The following is a 19,041-nucleotide window of genomic DNA, read 5'->3' as shown; positions in this document are numbered from 1 at the left end:
CCTCCTTCCTCAGGGTTCGAGGCCTCTGCAAGCATCATGATTTGGAGTTGGAGTGGTTTCCAGAGTTTCGGTCTTGCTCTGGGTTGTCGCGGGTCCAACCCACTTTGTGATGCAGGTCTTCCAGAGTCATCTTATACCTTCTAAGAAAACTCAGATCCCAATCAGATTTTTGGAGATTCAAGGCCACAATTTCGTACCAGAATTTTTCAGTGCTTTCTTGGAAAAGATGACCAGGGCCACACTGAACCACTGAGGAACAACTCAGCTCAGAGCAGACAGCTTGGTCCATCCCATATCCGAACACCTAAACTTACTAGGGCTGGCATGCTGCAGGGAATCCCAACTATAGTTTCTTTCTCCCTTTTCATTCTGACTACTGGGGGCAAAGAATAAAGTCTAGATCTTCTTTTATCACAATTCAGTTCTTTAATATATCAGGCTAAGTAAATTCTATTGTTTTATTTAACTTGATAATGAATCAGTAACTTAAACAGGTATGTCTGATGTGGTAAGATTTTTAGAAAGGGAATATTTACATAGCTAATTTTAGTAATTTTTTTTCTAAGTTACCTTTAAATTGCCATTAATAGGAGGTAATGACTATTACAGAGGATTTTTACTTTCAACTCTTTCTACATATATTTTGGTGTAAATGAAATACCAGCACAGTGCATGGAACAGGAGTACATGAGGAAAACAAAGTTCTAGAACTATACCAGTGCTTAAATAAGTGGCTTAAATTCTTATATTTTGGCCTCCAGAGTGAATCATTTTGTTCCTGCTAGTGATATTATGTCCAATTTTGTGTTTTTATTTTCAGTTCTCAGGCATTATTCTGGGATTTTAGGGGGAGGGGTAAGGTGGGGTGAAAAATTGTAGTTGACATTTTCATCTGGAGAAAAACAAGTCATCTGATAAAAGGAATCAATCTTCTAGATTCAAAGCAACTTCAGAATTTTATGTTTAGGAATTACCCATGGGCCTAATTAGTCCCATTTAGAATAATTTCTTAACTTTAGAATGCCTGGTGGACAGGGAAGATTTATTTATATGTCGAGATTTTAGTTAAATTTTGCCTGGCTTGTTTAAATTTGTAGAAAAGCAAACCACTTATTTATTCTTCTTAAGAGCTGATTTGACGTAGATTGTTTGTATCAAAATACACTGATGCCTAGATTGGTTTGAAATCATTCTAAGTGATCGTCTAGTTCGATAACTGCTTAAAGGAAATAGTTTTGGTAAACAACTCAATGAGACTTTGGAAAAAACAAGCAACTCTCTCTTCTTCTTCTTTTTTTTTTTTTTTTAGGAGTGGCTATCCAATAATAACACTATATAAAAAATAAGATGGTTCTACTAATTTAGGGATCATACTGGAAGGGTAAAAACTGGAGGAAAAAAATATCTTCTAATACCAAGTATTATAATGAATATTTTAAACTCTAATTTGCAACCACACTTTTAAAACCTGGCAACCACATTTTACGAATCTGCCAAATTAAATATAATTTTTCCACTTTGATCTCATTTAAACGGTACTATGTTTATATTAATTGCAAAATGTTATTTGAGGGACTTCATAAAATACTATTCCATTTTCAAATTTTTGTTTTATAGTTTATTTTTGTAACATTTCAGATGAGTTTATACAGTAACTCTGATTAAACAGTGCAAATTCACTGAAATATTTTGATGCTGAGTTTACATTTACATGCCAAACATTTAGAAATATATTAAGATATGACTCACTGCTACATGGTTTCCCATATAAGATGAGTCAAACCATGTTCCCTAAATAAAATATAGACAGATGAATTTTGGTACAACACAGTCGTCTTATAAAGTCTATTTTACTCATGGCCCTGATATCAACATTAAAAGCGTTCCAGTATATCTGAAGAATGAACCAAAATTTTCAGTTTTTAATCCTAATATCTGGCTTCCTACATGGCCACGTATATCCTCCCCCAGAAATAGGATAAATAAAGAGTATTAATGAGAATTAACTGTCTTGAGACATTTCTATTATTTCTTGTTGAGAGAACCATTCCTAAAGTCTTTTTGATCACTATTAGCATATGGACGTTATAAAATAAATAACCTGACAACTTGACCTGTATTTCCAGGAGGATGAGTAAACAAAACTGATGTTAACCGACTGAGTCCACTCTTGTAAGAATAGTACTGTGGTGACTCCCACATACACAAACATCACTGTAAACGGTGCCTATGATTTTCAACTTCATTGTTCAAATAAAGTGTTCACTAAGTGATCACAAGACAGCAGGCTTGGTTGCTTCCACATATCGACTTCCTAGAGACTACATACATATGAAGCTTCATCTGGTCTGGCTGTACACTATACGTTTATAACAGTAGTAGCAAGATTAAAATAGAAAATACAGTCACTATTTGGGGTTTCAAACAAATTACAAAACCACATGCTTTGTCATTCAACAGGAAAGCTTAAATCAAAAGGCAACTGGATCTTCAGTGCAGCTGATTGTTCCTCCAAAGGCCAAGTACCATGCTCATTGAGGGTAGGTTTTGTAGCTCCTTCTGACACTTTACATGAAGTGCCTTGTCAGCAGGTCTGTAGCCTTGACCACAGCTTAAATGTCTGTTTACTCCTTTTTATTAGGGCAGCTTCATTTTGTTTACACACAGTTTTCATTTCTCCAAGGAACAATTTCAAAATGATCTTCCAGATGCTATATAACTAAGAACTTTTAAACTACTGACCTCAAAGGTCAGCCTGTTTACTGGCATCTGACTGTGTAGAACAGGAAGTTTGTATCGTATCTTGTGTTCTTAATGAAATCCGACAACAGAGGACTGAACGCATTAGTCTCAGAACAGGAGGCCTAAGGATGGCAAAGACCCAAGGGTCAATTATTGAATTAATTGATAAAAACCTAAGAGCTTGGAGGTCCCACTTTTCCTTTCTGGAAGAGGTTTCATTCATATATGCAAAAATCTGTAAGAAGCAAAGAGGAAAAATGATGTTAGTTTTACATCATAGCAGTAGACAGGCTTAGATCCTATGTTATGTCTTGAGATTTAAAAGCAAAACCATGTTTTGTCTGTGGTAGTGGGGGGGAACGAAAGGTGGGTGGTGGGAATCTCACCTTTCTTCCTCATATAAACTGTAACATAATGAATGTATTTTTTCCCTTTGAACTCAATGAAAGCATGCTTTCTGTGGAATGCAATTAACATTAACACTATGCACAATGTTCTGGTGTCATTGGGAATGGACAGAAATAAACTTTTCTTGTCACCTAGAATAGAATCTTTTAATAATATAAATAATAATGATAATATTAGTAGCTCCAATGTATCAATAACCTAATATATGTGTCATGAATTGTTCTGGGTACTAACTCTGCTTTATCTCTACTCCTTAGAGAAACTCTGAAACTTAGAGATTGTCTCTTTTTTACAGATAGGGAAGTGAACTTCAGGAAAATTAATAACATGTTACATTTACTTCCAAATACTAAATCGAATGATCGCAATTCAGTGAGACAGGGTCTGCAATGGAACACCCTCAGGGGGAGTATGAGTTCTGGCCATTGGACTGGGTTTGAATCCTAGCTCTGTATATATTTTGGGACCAATGGCAAGATATTAATAATGCACCTTTCTTCCTCAGTTTTGACATCTTTAAAATGGGTGATGATAATAACACACCCACTTCACAGAGTTGCTGAAAGGATGATAGGAAGTGATGTGTGTAAGCTACTTACATCAGTGCTCACATCATAAGTGCTCCACAGTGTTCATTGTTATTATCTCCATTTTACAAATGCAGACACTGGGGTATAGAAAATGAGATAATTTACTTAAGTACCCAGAGCTGATTAGTGGCCAAATCAGGATGCAAATTCCAACTCTCTTGATGGCAGTGCAGTGCTCACTGTGTGCTACATGCAGGCCTGTATTAGCAAAGGCCCCAGAACAATGTCCCAAACACTGGAAAGCTGACACATCTTTACATGTGGACCAAACCGCTCTACCAGCTCTCAAACAATTTCTTAGATACTTAGGGAGCAACACAAATGTTTGGGCAGGTTGGAAGGAATGGAATAGTGCATCTTGATAAAGATCACACTGCCACAAAATTCACATAAAAGAGGAAAACAAAGGTAGATCACACCTAGTCATTTAAAACCAGTGCTTTATAAGGCTCCAGGGTCTTTCTTACCAATGGCTTTAGAGACCAAGCCCCTCTTTTCTTCGCTCCCTTTCTGCAGAAGAAGGAGCATTTTGTTTCCTTTCTCCTAGTACTTACTCCACAGGCATCTGGCAACTGGATATACAAAGCAAATTGCAGAGAGGGCAAAGGGTAGTCATCTTCCGTTTGTTTACGTTAGGACAAGGGCAGGAAGGTTTGGCAGCCATAGGTGTTTATACTGGAGAATCTTGGCATAGGGAATGGAGAAAAGATTTGGCAGATGAGTGAGGAAAAAGAATTGATGGTAGGTTTCCCAGATTACAGAGAGAAGGGGAAAGCTAGGTGAGGAGATGCAATGGAGCAATAGTTTTCCTGTCAGTTAAACTATTTTGGATGAAAACTATACAGGCTGGTGTGTGAAAGGAGTGATTTGGAGGTAAGAAATTCAGGATAATGATGCACATAGGTCTATAGATTAAAACACATTCGTGATTACATATGCACACACACGTGTGCATGTGATGCATAACTGAGCACTCCTGTAGAAAGGGCCTGCAGCTGAATTGATGATCTAGTTTAGCCAGAGAACATACTCACACTGAATTGGCCAGTAGAGAAGTGCAGAAAAGGCATAGCCTCTGGTGTTGCAGCTTCACACATTAAGATGAGTCAGGTTTTCAGGGGAGAATAACCCACATCAGAGTTCCTGAATGTCTTTAGAGCGTGACAGAATAATAAGAAGTGAAAAACGGTTGTAGAGGATGAAGCAATTCTGTACTGTTTCCTTTCCTTTTCATCTACTATGCTGGGTAATTTTGAGAATTGCTTAAAATTTGCATTTTGGGAGGTGACCAATATTTTGTAGAAGACAGCTGTTTTTTTTTTTTTTTTTTTTTTTTTTTTTTTTTTTTTTTTGAGATGAAATCTCACTCTGTCACCCAGGCTGGAGTGCAGTGGTGTGATCTCGGCTCACTGCAACCTTTGCCTCCTGGATTCAAGTGATTCTCCTGCCTCAGCCTCCTGAGTAGCTGTGATTACAGGCACCCACCACCACGCCTGGCTAATTTTTGTATTTTCAGTAGAGACGGGGTTTCACCCTGTTGGACAGGCTGGTCTCGAACTCCTGACCTCAAGATCTGCCTGCCTTGGCCTCCCGAAGTGCTGGGATTACAGGCGTGAGTCACCGCGCCCAGCCAGTTCCTTCTTTATACTTGGAGAAGAGACATACTTCAGTGACCCTCAAAATTCTTGATGTAAGTTTTGTGTTCTACCTCCCCATTTTTTTCTTTTGGTTCTTATCTTTTGCCTAGATTACTATATTTTTGATCTTACGGATACTGGGATTTTAAAAAGTTGTGGTAAAATAAATATAACATAAAATTTAGCATTTTGCCATTTTCAGCTGTACATTAAATACATTTACATTGTGATGCAATCATATTTTTTATATTTTCACTTTTCTGCATATTATGTTTTGACATCTTAAATTCTTCTTGGCTGGGAGAGACTGCCCCTCTAGGGGCTAGCTAATTTGTAGAGACAGCAAAGAGTTAGGCTGGGAGCATATCTGTGATACACAGACTAACCTATCCAGGGCCAGAACTCTTCTATCTAGCCCATACACCCAGAGGAAATATTTATTCTTCTGCTTTAATCATTCCAGTGCCAGGTATCAGGCAACTAGGGACCACCCCTATAGCTTAGAGCCTGCTGAAATTATTCCACCTAACCAACCCTAAACTGTTTACCCTGCTCTGCCTTTCTTGTGGAAACTCCAATAAAGTCTTGGCCCAGATCCTCCCCACCCTCCTGCCCCTCTGCCTCCTGACTGAAACCGATGCTTTTTCATGTGGCCCTGAGCGATCTGCCATGTCTGTGTTTTCCTGAACATCTCCTGTGTCTCCTCTTGTGGATGCACTTGACTGCATCCACATAGAAGCACAAGGAACAGCAACCATCACTACGATCTCCAGAATTATTTTAATCATCTCAAATTGAAACTCTGTACCCATTAAACAATAACTGCCCATTCTCCTCTCCCTCCAGCCAGTCCTGAGTTTTGAATTAAAGGATGTCACAAAGGATATAAGATAATTAATAATATGTCAGTGATATTCAGCAATTCAGTTTCAGAGGTTGGTAGAAGTTATCCATCTTTTTGTGTGCACTACCAATATATGAGAAAAATACCAAGTGCTAATCCCAACGAATCAGTGAATTTTAATTCCTTAGGGCAGGCTCCCTCTACAGGGCTTTGTTAAGAAGGCTTGTTGTGACATTTACAAAGTGGCACAGATGAGAATAAGTGCTATTTTAGCATTGTCATGTATAGAAGCAGCTTCCCATAGAAAACTTCATTTTGGCACTGACCAGATACTATTCTTTTGAATTACTTTTCAATCTTTAATGCAACTACAAAATGGGTTCAGAATTTTAGAGGAAATGAGGGCTTTTTATTTGGCTGATCATTTAAATCACCTGAGGAGCTTTAAAAATAGGTTGGGCACAGTGGCTCATACCTGTAATCCCAGCACTTTGGGAGGCTGAGGCAGGCAGGTCACCTGAGGTCAGAAGTTCAAGACTAGCCTGGCCAACATGGTGAAACTCCATCTCTACTAAAAAATACAAAAATTACCCAGGCGTGGTGGTGGGCACCTATAATCCCAGCTACTTGGGAGGCTGAGGGGAAGGATTGCTTGAACCTAGGAGGTGGAGGTTGCAGTGAGCTGAGATCGCACCACTGCACTTCAGCCTGGGTGACAGACTGTGTCTCAAAATAAATAAATACATACATACACACATACATACATAAAAATATTCTGAGGCATTTCTCCCTTCCCCAGATGTTGTGGGAAGTCAGGGACCCTGAACAGAGGGACTGGCTGGAGCCGCGGCAGAGGAACATAAATTGTGACTATTTCATGGACATTCATCAGTTCTTAAATAATACTCTTATAATTTCTTACACCTGTCTTACTTTAATCTCTTAATCCTGTTATCTTCATAAGTTGAGGATGTACGTCACCTCAGGACCACTATGATATTTGTGTTAACTGTACAAATTGATTGTAAAACATGTGTGTTTGAACAATATGAAATCGGTGCATCCTGAAAAAGAACAGAATAACAGTGATTTTTCAGGGAACAAGGGAAGACAACCATAAGGTCTGACTGCCTGCAGGGTCAGGCAAAATAGAGCCATTTTTTTCTTCTTGCAGAGAGCCTATAAATGGACATGCAAGTAGGGAAGATATTACTAAATTATTTTCCTAGCAAGGAATATTAATAATTAATACCCTGGGGAAGGAATGCATTCCAGGGGGGAGGTCTGTAAACGGCTGTGCTGGGTGAGTCTGTTTTATGCAGTTGAGATAAGGACTGAAATACACCCTCATCTCCTGCAGTACCCTCAGGTTTATTAGGGTGGGGAAAAAAACCCACCCTGGTATTTGAGGTCAGACTGGTTCTCTGCTCTCGAACCCTGTTTTCTGTTGTTTATGATGTTTATCAAGACAATATGTGCACCACTGAACATAGACCCTTATCAGTAATTCTGCTTTTGCCCTTTGCCTTGTGATCTTTCTTGGACCCTTATCAGGAGTTTTTGATTTTGCCCTTGTCCTGTTTCCTCAGAAGCATGTGATCTTTGTTCTCCTTTTTGCCCTTTGAAGCATGTGATCTTTGTGACCTACTCCCTGTTCTTGCACCCCCTCCCCTTTTGAAATCCTTAATAAAAACTTGCTGGTTTTGCAGCTCAGGTCGGCATCATGGTCCTATCAATATGTGATGTCACCCCCGGTGGCCCAGCTGTAAAATTCCTCTCTTCGTACTCTTTCTCTTTATTTCTCAGCCGGCCAACACTTAGGGAAAATAGAACCTATGCCGAAATATTGGGGGTGGGTTCCCCCAGAACCCAGAGACTCTGACTTAATTAGTCTAGGCTGAGCCATGGGTATCAAGGTTTGCAAACTCCTCCAGGTAATTTTAATGTGCAGCCAGGGTGTGAGACATCCCTTTAGAACCTTATCTAAAACCTGGAATCGTTTAAAATTATTCATTTATCACACTTAAAAACAAAAGGCCCACTTAGGCCTGGTCAATCAAACAAAAGACTTTGAGCTTTCAGAATTCATTTCCTGATCATTAATATACAATCTGATTTTCCCTTGGAAATGGAATCCCCTAGAGATAGCAGCTAACATTTATTAAACACCTACTGTGTGTTAGGCATGGTGCCAAGCAATTTATAAGGCATATTTTGTTTAATATTTACACAAACCTACAAAGTATTATTATTCCCATGTTAGAAGGAAATGAAGGTTTAGAAGATCAATTACTTTGCATAGAATTACAGTCTGGGTAACTAGAGAAAATGTGGAGTCAAACTGAATCCATGGAACACCACACTTTGCTTTTAACCGCTACACACTCTGCTGCCATCTATATAAAAAGCCTGTAATGTAAAGCTTCGCATGAAATTCACAAATGTCTGATCACATTATGGGTTTGGAGGGGATTTCTCTTCAAAGATGTCACAAAGGTTTATGGATATCATGGTTCCTGTTTATGGACTGAAAAGCCATGGCTATTGCTAAGTAGCTACTTAGCTTTCACTGGGACTTCTTTTTCCTCCACACTTTTCCACAGTTAAATTGCAAGCATAGATTGTTATATGGTTATCTGCCTTCTGAAAGACACTAAGATGTCCTGACTATAGAGTTTGCCTAATTTATTCTTTTAAAAAAACATTTTGTGCGGAGATTATTTTTGAGGTATATGATGCTTTAATGAAATTCTTTTGCCCGAATCACAGGTGCTTTGTGGTAGAGGGAAACAGAAGCCTATTTTCTTTCAGTAGGAAAAACCAGATCCATGTGGCTGCAGGACTAGAGTGTCCTTTGCTCTGTGCTTCTCAGAACTGGAAACAAAAAAAAGAGCAAATGCTAAGGTTTAGACCTCTGGGCCTATTTATTCCAAGATGGTGGCTCTTAACTCTTTGACAAACTGATGGACACTACGCACCATCTACCCATGACTCATACAAACATATAAACATAAACTCATATAAACATTTTTGCAAATGATTTCAGGCAGAAAATGCATGCACTTTCCATGCAGCACAGGTTATGGACCCTGCTCTAGAGGAACTTTCAGCCTTTTCTAAATGTACTTACCAGATCCCTGGCCCTTCCCATCACATATATGTCCCAGCTGCAAGGTTCGTAGGTTTAGTTTTCTGTTAGGGGCAGTTTTAGGTAGCAAAATATTCTCAGAAAAATGGAGCTTAGTATACCTTGATAATGTAAACTGAGGCACAATGGATTTGAGCTCAAGATAAGGACAGGGAGTAGAGGGTCAGAAACTTCAAAATAGGTCAGGAGAAGCCAACTGAGCAGACCAAGTTGCAGATTAACTGGGTCTTAAGCCTCTAGCTGGAAAGAGACCTGTTGATCGCCTTCCCGAAACACTGTCTCACCATTTCTATTCTTTTTTTAAACTTAATACTGTGATTGGTTTTTGATATGCCAAAGAAGAAATATACCATCTCCAGAAGCTGTTTCTCTTTAAGCTGAGAACCTGGCCTAAACCATCTGAGATAGCAGTGAGGACCCACTTGACCAAAGGTGTGGACATGATGCACAAATTTTCTTTTGGGGAAAGAAATAAGGTTCTTTCTGTTTACATTTTTAAAACCAGTGTAATTGTGTCTTTATTCAAATTACTATTCATAATATCAAATGGCAAAGGAGAAAAGACGTCAAGTGAAAACACTCATATAGAGGAACTTTCTCTTAAAAGATCATGCATATTAAAACTGTCTCATCTATCCCCAAACACATCATTAATGATGTTTAAATGATAAAGGGCCTTCCAGTTGTTTATGGACATTAACTTAAACTATCACCAGGCAAAGTTGATTGTGGTTATACTTAGAGATGTCTGGAGTTCTTTTTCATTCCTACCAGAAATGTTTTATTTTGCATGTATGTAATCTACCAATGTCATATCAGCTTTTCAACCCCCATTCATGTTATATTTTACATAATGAGTACCACAAATGAACAAGAAACTCTAGTACTGTTTACTGGAGTTTGTTTTGTATTGCCAAGATCAGATTTCCACTAATCAGATTTACCCAGAAGTTATAACCCTAAATAACTTCTAAAATTGGAGAACTTTTAGTATGAGTCAATGGTTTACTCTTGAAATTTTAGAACTGAATAAAAATGCCTAAGCACTTTATCCTCATGGCATGTGGAAAACAGTTTAAAATGGCCAGAAGCTATCCACAATTAGAAAAGTGGCGAGAAAGGGGCTTGATATGAGTTGGATATGAAAACACAACCAGTATCTGAGGCAAGAATAGAGATCTCATATATTTCCTGTGTTCTGTTCCATTTCAGGAAGAGAGTTTCTATTTATCTCTGTAAAATGATGGCAATAGCTGATTAACATAAGGAGGAATTTATTAATTTATACAATATCCCTTTAGTGAATAAACAGTTTGGAATATGTTGTTGGTTCCATGCAGAATTTCATATTGGGCAGCCAAAACAATGTCATTTCCCAAACACCACATGGTTTTTGATCATTTAAGAGAGGTTTTATTTGTTCTGATGAAAGATTTTACGTGAGGGATAATCTCATTATTTCTTAATTTAGACCAGCATTTACATTAGCCAATCTCCTAGAATCTGAGTCTCAGCTTTTTGTTTCATAGGTCTGTGGAAAAAAGAAAGGGAACCACATAGTTGGTCCTGGCTCAGCTCCCTTGAGCTGACATGAAGAAAAAGGTCCTTGCCATTTTATTTTTAAAGCTAACTCGTTGGAATTAAGAGGCAAAGTGTCCAGATATTTATGACAGTCTCACAGCTCTTTTATGAAATCTTAGTTAATCTTCTCATCTGTTAGCCCTGAAATGAGTACTTTCTCTTGGATAGTGTTGTGGTTAGGTTAATTGGCTCAGTGCTTAAACTGACTAGCTTTGAATCCCAATTCGACCACCCATTAGCTGTGGGACACAGGGTGAGTCATTTGCCTCGTCTGTACAATAGAAATCATCATACTATTTCCTATGATGTTGTGAAGATAATGGGTTAATGCAAAAGTTAGCATTCAAAAGTCTTATTTTGTGGTTGATAATAATGATATATGAGGTTGAATTGGACTTCACTTAAAGGGACTGGGCCTTTAAAAAAAATTTACAGTTTTACTTCCAAAATTTTGGAAGCCCTAGACTGGCATCTTTGGAGGAAGCAGTAATTCCAACCTGCCCAAACCTTGGGACAATGGCTGACATTAGTAGTTCCAGGTTTCTGAATTCCCCCATTCCCTTCCTCTGTCCACTACTGGAGTGCTGTGGAATAGACTGGTGTCCCACTGGGTACAGCTGTCCTCCTTGTTACCAGTGGTTTGGTCCACTTTTGAGGGACGTAGAAAGCAGCTTGTTATCCTGAGGAAGGAGTGGGAAGAGATAAAGTAGACTGCTACTATTTTCTGGGATACAAAGAAGAAACTTACTTGGAACAGCTTATTAATAATTATTTTACATAACGAATATTTTGAATTGATAATATTTTAGATATATTGGGTTAAATAAAGTATATAATTCAATTAATTTTCTCTGTTTCTTTTTACTTTTTGTTATATGACTACTAGAAAATTTAAAATTCTGTTTGTGGCTTGCATTTGTGGTTCACACTGTATTTCTATCAGATCACGTGCACTCCATTAGAGAAGCAGAAACACTTCTGAAGGCAACCATAAACCTTTGCTTCTAGAGCCCCCTGTTAGGACATGTGGAAATGATTCCTGCTTCAGGTGTGAGATTGGCATAGGCCACTTCTGACCACAATTTTAGTGTAGGCCAAGTAGAAGAAAAGGACTTGGAGGAAAAAGCAACTTCCCCTGGAGGCACATGCCAAGGATTCTGAACAGTGGAATGTATGAACCAAACAGTAGCCATGAACTTGAATTTTCAGATAAGCCCTTCAAGAAATAACTTAAAATCAAGATAGTACAGCATTTCGTAAAGCTTAAAGTGCTATGTAAGTGAAATATACTAGCAATTATTCCCAATAATCTATTGACAAAATAAAAGCCATCAGTGGTCAATATAAATTTTCTTATTAAGAGGTGACAATACTTCACATTTCCATTTTGTGTCGAGTTCATCTGGATATGGTGTCATGGTAGTTCCAAGAACGGAAGTCAGGGAGGCTGGCTTTCTGATTACTTTCACACTAGGTTTTTCTCCGGCTCTTTGGGAGTCTTTGCCATGAATATATGCAGAAGCAAAAGGAATTTGCTGATAGTGTCAATGCTTAGGGGTGGCTTGGGGGAGCAAAAGCGCCTTCACAGTCTCCATCTGGCCACCCTAAGCCATAAACAGGAAATAGAAATAAAAACACAGCTTCAAAGCAAAGCTCCTACTCTCTCAACACCTTTTAGCCAGACTTCTGTTGCTAAGCCCCTTCTATCTGGCAACTCTGGAGCAGCCCTTGGCCTAATATTAACTGAGGGAGGGAAAACAATTTCTATATCTATATCTATATCCACACACATGTATTTGAATTTACAGAAACATACGGCAGTGATGGAGTTCTCATGGTAAAAGGCCTATTTACATGAAAACAGGGCAACCTGTTGGAAACCACTGCCTTTATTTTAAAAAAATACAGTTTAGGCAATGGGTCAGTCATAGTCAAAGAGGAGACCTTTTTCCTCTTGCTCATGTAGGAAAGAGACTAAAAATCATTTTCACAAGTGCGTTACCACCACAAACCCATTCCCAGGCTGTTTAAGTAGCTGATGGTGGGGGATATTTTTATAAATATACTCACAAATGACAGATAAAACCCTAAGAACTGATATCTTAATTCTCACCACCCTAAGACAGTCTTTCAGGAATACTTTCTGATCTCCGAGCTGAATGCAAAGCTGTTTAGTGGAACTTGAAATGCTTCCTTTCATAGATGTATGTTCTGCATCCTAGTCTTGACCTTCAAAAGCTGATTTAGCTCCTAACATCATCAAAAGCTCCTACTAGTAAAATAAATCAAAAGCATGTAAGCCATGTGGGTTTCTATATCACAGCGTTTCTGTTGCATAAACTCCCCTGCTCAGAGTGGTATGGGAGATGCAGCCTACTACAGTCCGACTTCATTTTATAAGAGGGCGTCTTTGAATATTCCATCTCATTCCCTCAAAGCAACCAATTCAGAACAGTTTCTGCCCTGACAGAGGATGGGGTAGAAGGGTGAGGACAGTGGGGACCAGGGAGAAGAGAGCATAGCCAAGAAAGGGAGTTAACTGGGCTGGGGAGGAGAGAATCATATTCAGGCTTTTGGGACCCTGTGTCCCTTCCCATCCCTGAGGATGAGCACATGAAGATACAAGAAGTAGTAATGGAGGCAGGAGATAGGATAAAGTTACTTCTTCTCCAGCTTTTACAGGTCAGACCTGTTAATAGTAGGCCCTGCCCATCTCTTTTATTTTCTCCAAGATTGTGGCAGGTGGAAGTCACTATTAACTGCTTTGATGCTGCAGCAGCAGTCTAGCTCTTCTGAAGATTAGGAAGTGGAGTTGCCACAGCTCCCAATTCCTAGCCCCTGTAAGAGGCCAGCACATTCTCGGAAATATTCCAGCCTCAGCTAAAAGGTTACACTTCAGGAGACTTGAACTCACAGCCTCATATCATTTAGCAGTTACCATAAACTAACTGCTAAAGTTGCCCCACATCAAGGCAGCATGATGCCAGGACTTGATCTCTTGTCCTTCAGTCCCCCAGGTAGCCCCACTCTTCCCTTCCTGAGATGGACCAGCCATTCCTGCATGTAGCTTTGTGCCCAAGTTCATGAATGTAAGCTGAAGGACACCTGTGTGTATTTCTGACGGTGACATTAAGAGGGTGTTTTGCAAGATATTACAAATGCTTAGCAAAGTGTTCCTCCAAGTATTTCCTCTAGTTATCATTATGGCTTTATAAACTTTCATGGCCACAAAGAGTTACATTCAAATATATAAATTGGGAAACCTATAAACTGATGTTTGTTGGACTTTTAGGACAAATAACAAATGCTCTAAATTTCTGCATCAGGGACCTTTCTCATCTGGGACCATTTTCAATGGCAGCTGGAATGTTACGGGTGTGGTACTACATTTTGCCCTGGCAGGAACAGAAGGCAAGCATGGAGAACTAGTGGAGAACAGTGGATGAGAGGTACAGGGCAGCAAACTGCAGCTCCAGGTCATCAGGTTGGAACAGTGACAGCCATCCTAAGGTGGAAGGGGCTGCCTCTTTCTCAATTACTAAGCCAAGATAGGCAACGGCGAGAAAGGGACACCGCACAGGGCTAGGATGAGGAGATTGGCTGGCTTAGCTGAGGCCCAGGACTCCCTTTCGGACGGTCTGTATTACTGTATATGAAACTCTAGCCTAGCAACGCCCATAAGCCAGGATTGAGGGAGGAAGGAAGTGGGTTAAAGAGGAGGAGAAGCGAGTGGGGAAGGCTACAGATCTTTACAAATTAGGACATATTTTTACAAGTTGCAAAAAGTTTGTAGGGTGGTGGAAAGGGTGGAGGCGTCAGGGGAGAGCATGAGAAGGCTGAGCAGAGCCGGGCTGTGGAAAGGAAGGGAGTGACTTACCGTGAAAGGCAAGGAGCAGACGGCGAAGGTGATAGTCATAATAGCCAGGAGAATGAGGTGGTCCGTCTCCTCCGCCATGGACACCCTTTCCCCTCTCCTGCGGGCCCCGGGGCCGCCCCGGCCACTGCCCAAGGAAGGTCCGCAGCGGCTTCTCCGACTTCGGCGGTGCATGCGGATGAGGTTGAGAATGACACTGAAATTGCAGGCGAGCACCGCGACGATGAGAAGCAGCAGCAGGGTGGCGTACAGCTGCAGGTAAACGGTCCGCCCGTGCCGGATGAAGCACCAGGTCCCGGGGCAGTACTGGACGTACTGCCCGTAGTCCAGCAGCGGCAGCGAGCAGAAGAGCAGGGAGACGGCATAGATGGCGGGCAGCACCGCCAGGCCCCCGGAGCGCGAGACGCGGCGCTGGTAGAAGTAGGGGTGCCCGATCGAGAGGTAGCGCTCCAGGGCCATGGCGAAGAGCATGAGCATCGTGGCCAGGCTGAAGAAGGTCATGGCGAAAGCGAAGTAGGTGCACGCGCGGCTTTCGGGCGCCAGTGCCACCAGGGTCTGGTTCCGCGCGTACGAAGCTAGTACCACCGGGCTGATGAGGCAGGTCCCGAGCAGGTCGGTGAACACCAGCTCGGTCACCAGCACGTGGAACAGGGAGAGGGAGCTCCTGCGGCCAGCGCTGCACCCCGCGTCCCCCCGCCAGCGGCGCGCCAGCAGCGCCAGTGCTATGAGGTTCCCCAGCACCCCGGCCGAGAACATCACGGAGCTGATGGCTGGGCTTTCGCCCGGGGGAAGCCACTGTCGCGTCTCGCAGTCCTCAGGCCGGGAGTCATTGGAGGCATTGCCCATGGTGGGGTGCCTGGAAAAGAGATGTGCCCTCCTCTCCCGGTCTTTACCTGGGAGGAAGACAGTCTGAGAGCCGGAGCGTTCCGAGACTCAGAGGAAAAACGGGACGGACGGAAATCCAGAGCCCCCTTCCCGCACCCAACGCGCCGACGGCGGCTTGCCCTGGGTCTCCCGCCGCGCGCCGAGTGGCGGCTCGGTTGCTGCATCCGAGCGGCGCTCGAGGCTCCAGCGCCTACCCGCGCAGGCCAAGGCCGGGAGCCAGAGCCTAGGGGAGCCGTCGTCTCCGCCCCCACACCGTCGGGGGGCGGGCCCAGGAGCGCTGGCCAGACCTTGCAAGTGCAAGTGTCCGCGAGCTGCCGTGGAGGCAGGACGCGTCACACTGGCGGGGGCGTTCCGAGTCCCTGGGGCGCGCCGGCGGGGATGGAGAGAAGGCGTCTGAACACCCGCCGGGCGCGGCACTGGGCAGAAGCGCGCGTGTTGCCGGTGTACTGGAGCTGTCCTCAACCGGCCGGAGAGGCATTTCTCGCACGGCAGTCTGACCTCGGCTGGGAAGCGTTAAGCCCCAGCAGCGGGCTGGGACGGAGTGCGGGAGCACTTGCGGGGTCGGCGCAGAATGCACAGAAGATCGGGGCAAAGAGCAAAGCAAAGAGACTCACCAAACAATGAAGTTAGGAGAATCCAATCCCATGAAATGAGCAGGACAAGGGAATAACAGTCCAAAGGCAGCTTGAAGTAAGACCAAAATGTTTTGCTTTGTTTTTTACCATTCCCAGGAAGATACACTAAGAGGTTGGGACAAAAATTGGGAGGAAGTGTAAAGCAAGTGTGTCCATCCAAGGAACCAAACCACGCAATGAGCACCACCGAGCGGCCTGTTGCACTGCCCCTTTGATTCGGTTACTAGCATTTCACCTTTTCCTATGTCAACAGCATAATGGATAACCACTTGGTTAAGCAACCATCAAAGAAAAAAAAAAAAAAAAAAAGGAATGTGTCTTGTAATTGTACAGAATTGTGTTTGTGGATACATGAAAACCATTGCACATCACTGTTCTGTCCTTAAGCTCAGCTCTGTAAGAAAATGTTGATATTTTGTTTAGCCGTTTATCTTTACGTGTTCTGTTAACCATGTAGTATCCCTCCAGAAAGACTCGTTCCTGGCAAAGTGTATTGGTAAGTGGCCAGTTTCAGACTGTAGCTGACAGTAATGGTTTCCTACCACATATTGTCATAATTGCATAGTCGTGAAAATGAGCTGATACTTAAAACAAAACAAAATCCAGTTTGGCAGACAACATGGCTAATTGTGTTCTGTAAGAAATCACATTCACTTGGGGAAGGGAGGCCAACTGGGAAGTGAAGGGTCTGATCTGCCTAGGGAACTGGCAAGAAAGACAGTCATCACGTGGGAGGAAGCAAATTGCCTGCTGAAGAACCTATCTTGCTATAGCCTGCTTACTCTCCATGAATATTTTTTGCCAACTTTGATGATTCTGGCCTGGAGATTGAAATGTGGAGTGGGGGGGGGGGGGGTCCCACTAGGACAAGCGTAATTTACTGGGTCACTTGCAAAGTTTACAGGCCTGTTTTCACATATCAGCAGCCACTACCTCAATCCCTAAACTTCTTATGGCATGGATTCCTAGGAAAGAGGATCTTAACTCCTACAGTTTTTCTTTCAAGCTGTAAACTCTGCAGGTCAGTAACAACTTATCACCAATCTTTGCCTCCATCTCTGACTATTCCCCTACTCCAACTTTCCCCCCATCTCACCCCAAGCAATGGGGAAACATCAAACTTAAATTAGAAGTATTTCTTAATAGGAAAACACTATGAGTCTGGTTTATAGCATTCTGCACTGCAGTTTTACTATTAAATAAGGGATTTTTAGATTCACTAAATTTGCACAGTGCTTATTTCCAAATATTTTTATACCTTTTTAATTTTCATAAGGCCCCTCACAACAAAAACCTACTATTGAACCTTTCCTATGTATTTGTCTCTAGCTTTTCTTTGGATGGGTACCTGGTGGCAGGCTGGCCCCTGGTTTTTATGAATACTAGAGCAAGAGTGCAATTGAAGATCCTCCCCCAGGCCCCTGCCCCCTTGTCTTCCTAACCCCTGACTCAGTGTTGCACCACAAGGAGTCTTACACAGAAATATGTGGCCAGTATACTTCTTGATAACCAAGCTCTCTCCCAAAAGCCACCTCGGTCCTGGGAATATGTACCTCAAACATGCAGTTGACCCTTGATTGGATGGACCTAATGAAGATGCCTGATCAAGCTCTGGAAGCAAGTTATGGGACCAATATTTGAGCAGGAAATTTCATGATCTCAGGTACCTGGAAGATGGTCTAGAATGGAGGGTGAATGAGGTCTGGGTGAGTAGTGCCCTGAGGGTGTCTCACCTGTGGTAAGGTATGTGACAAGAGGAAGACTAGAGTGGACCCTATAAATCTTGGGGGGCCGGTATCCTATTAATTGCTGTGCTGCTCAGCATTACTTGTTCAAATTACTCCTTTTAATTGCTTCTGGCGTTTGGACAGAATACGTGTGTGTGTGTGTGTGTGTGTGTGTGTGTGTGTGTGTGTGTGTTTGGTTTAGCAGTTCTGCTATGTTCCGTGTTGCTAGATTGCTGAGTAGTGCTAAGTAGGAGGGTTGATAAGTTTGCTGTCACTACATAGCAACTGGATCATCACATTTGTTCCTTTAAGTGCAAGTCTAATCTTGCTTGTCAGTTACCCCCAATTAATGTTGTGGTTTAAAAGCTACTTCTTCCCATTTCTAATTTTAATGTCAACATCTTGATACAGTTTCAGTTTACATAGAGCCTAGAGTTTCTTAACAGAAAACAGATTAACACCCTCAATTCTAGAATTGAACCATATAACTTTGCTAATTGTTTAGTTTGTGTTTGTGGGGCCATTGTATGTGGGGAGCACTATGTGATGGTTAATTTTATGTGTGGACTTGACTAGGCCATGGGCTGCCCAGGTAGCTGGTTAAACTTGATGGCAGGGTATGTCTGTGAAAGTGTTTCTGGAGGAGATTAGTGTTTGAGTTGATGGACTGAGTAAAGCACATGCCCTCCTCAGTGTTGGTGGGCTTCATCCAATCCATTAGGGCTTGAATAGAACTAAAAAGGTGGGGGAAGGTGGAATTCACTTTCTGCCTCACTGCATGAGTTGGGACATTGATCTTCTGCTGTTGGCACTCATGGTTTTCAGGCCTTCAGACCAGGACTGGAATCTACACCATTGGCTCTTCAACTCTCAGACCTTCAAACTTTATCACCAGCTTTACTGGGTCGCCAATTTGTACATGACAGATTGTTGGACTTCTCAGCCTCCATAATTGCATGAGTTGATACTT

General features: G+C 41.9%; 1 protein-coding gene across 2 annotated transcripts; it reads right to left on the bottom strand.

Annotated features, from left to right (window-relative positions):
* Positions 1-1,603: 1,603 nt before the first annotated feature.
* PTGER2 (prostaglandin E receptor 2) lies at positions 1,604-17,524 on the bottom strand. Of its 2 annotated transcripts, none has more exons than XM_007986696.3 (2): positions 14,828-17,522; positions 1,604-2,977 (listed from the first exon to the last, which is right to left on the bottom strand). In XM_007986696.3, exons 1-2 carry the CDS (start codon positions 15,668-15,670, stop codon positions 2,744-2,746), a joined length of 1,077 nt encoding a protein of 358 aa, XP_007984887.1. In that variant the 5' UTR covers positions 15,671-17,522; the 3' UTR covers positions 1,604-2,743. The 2 variants fall into 2 exon arrangements, with proteins under 2 accessions (XP_007984887.1, XP_072867094.1); XM_073010993.1 differs by having other exon boundaries at positions 2,881-4,891; positions 14,828-17,524.
* Between the last annotated feature and the right edge of the window lie 1,517 nt (positions 17,525-19,041).

This window comes from Chlorocebus sabaeus, chromosome 24 (genome assembly GCF_047675955.1).
Source record: "Chlorocebus sabaeus isolate Y175 chromosome 24, mChlSab1.0.hap1, whole genome shotgun sequence".
Classification (NCBI taxonomy): domain Eukaryota; kingdom Metazoa; phylum Chordata; class Mammalia; order Primates; family Cercopithecidae; genus Chlorocebus; species Chlorocebus sabaeus.
Note: the sequence above shows the minus strand (reverse complement) of the source record. Positions and strands in the feature narration are given on the sequence as shown.

Bases quoted from the DNA above. Each gene is read 5' to 3' on its own strand.
- PTGER2 (XM_007986696.3), bottom strand. From the start codon at position 15,670: ATGGGCAATGCCTCCAATGACTCCCGGCCTGAGGACTGCGAGACGCGA. The intron at 2,978-14,827 runs GTAAGTCACTCC...TGCTTCTTACAG, and splicing joins TCTGCTCCTTGCCTTTCACG to ATTTTTGCATATATGAATGA.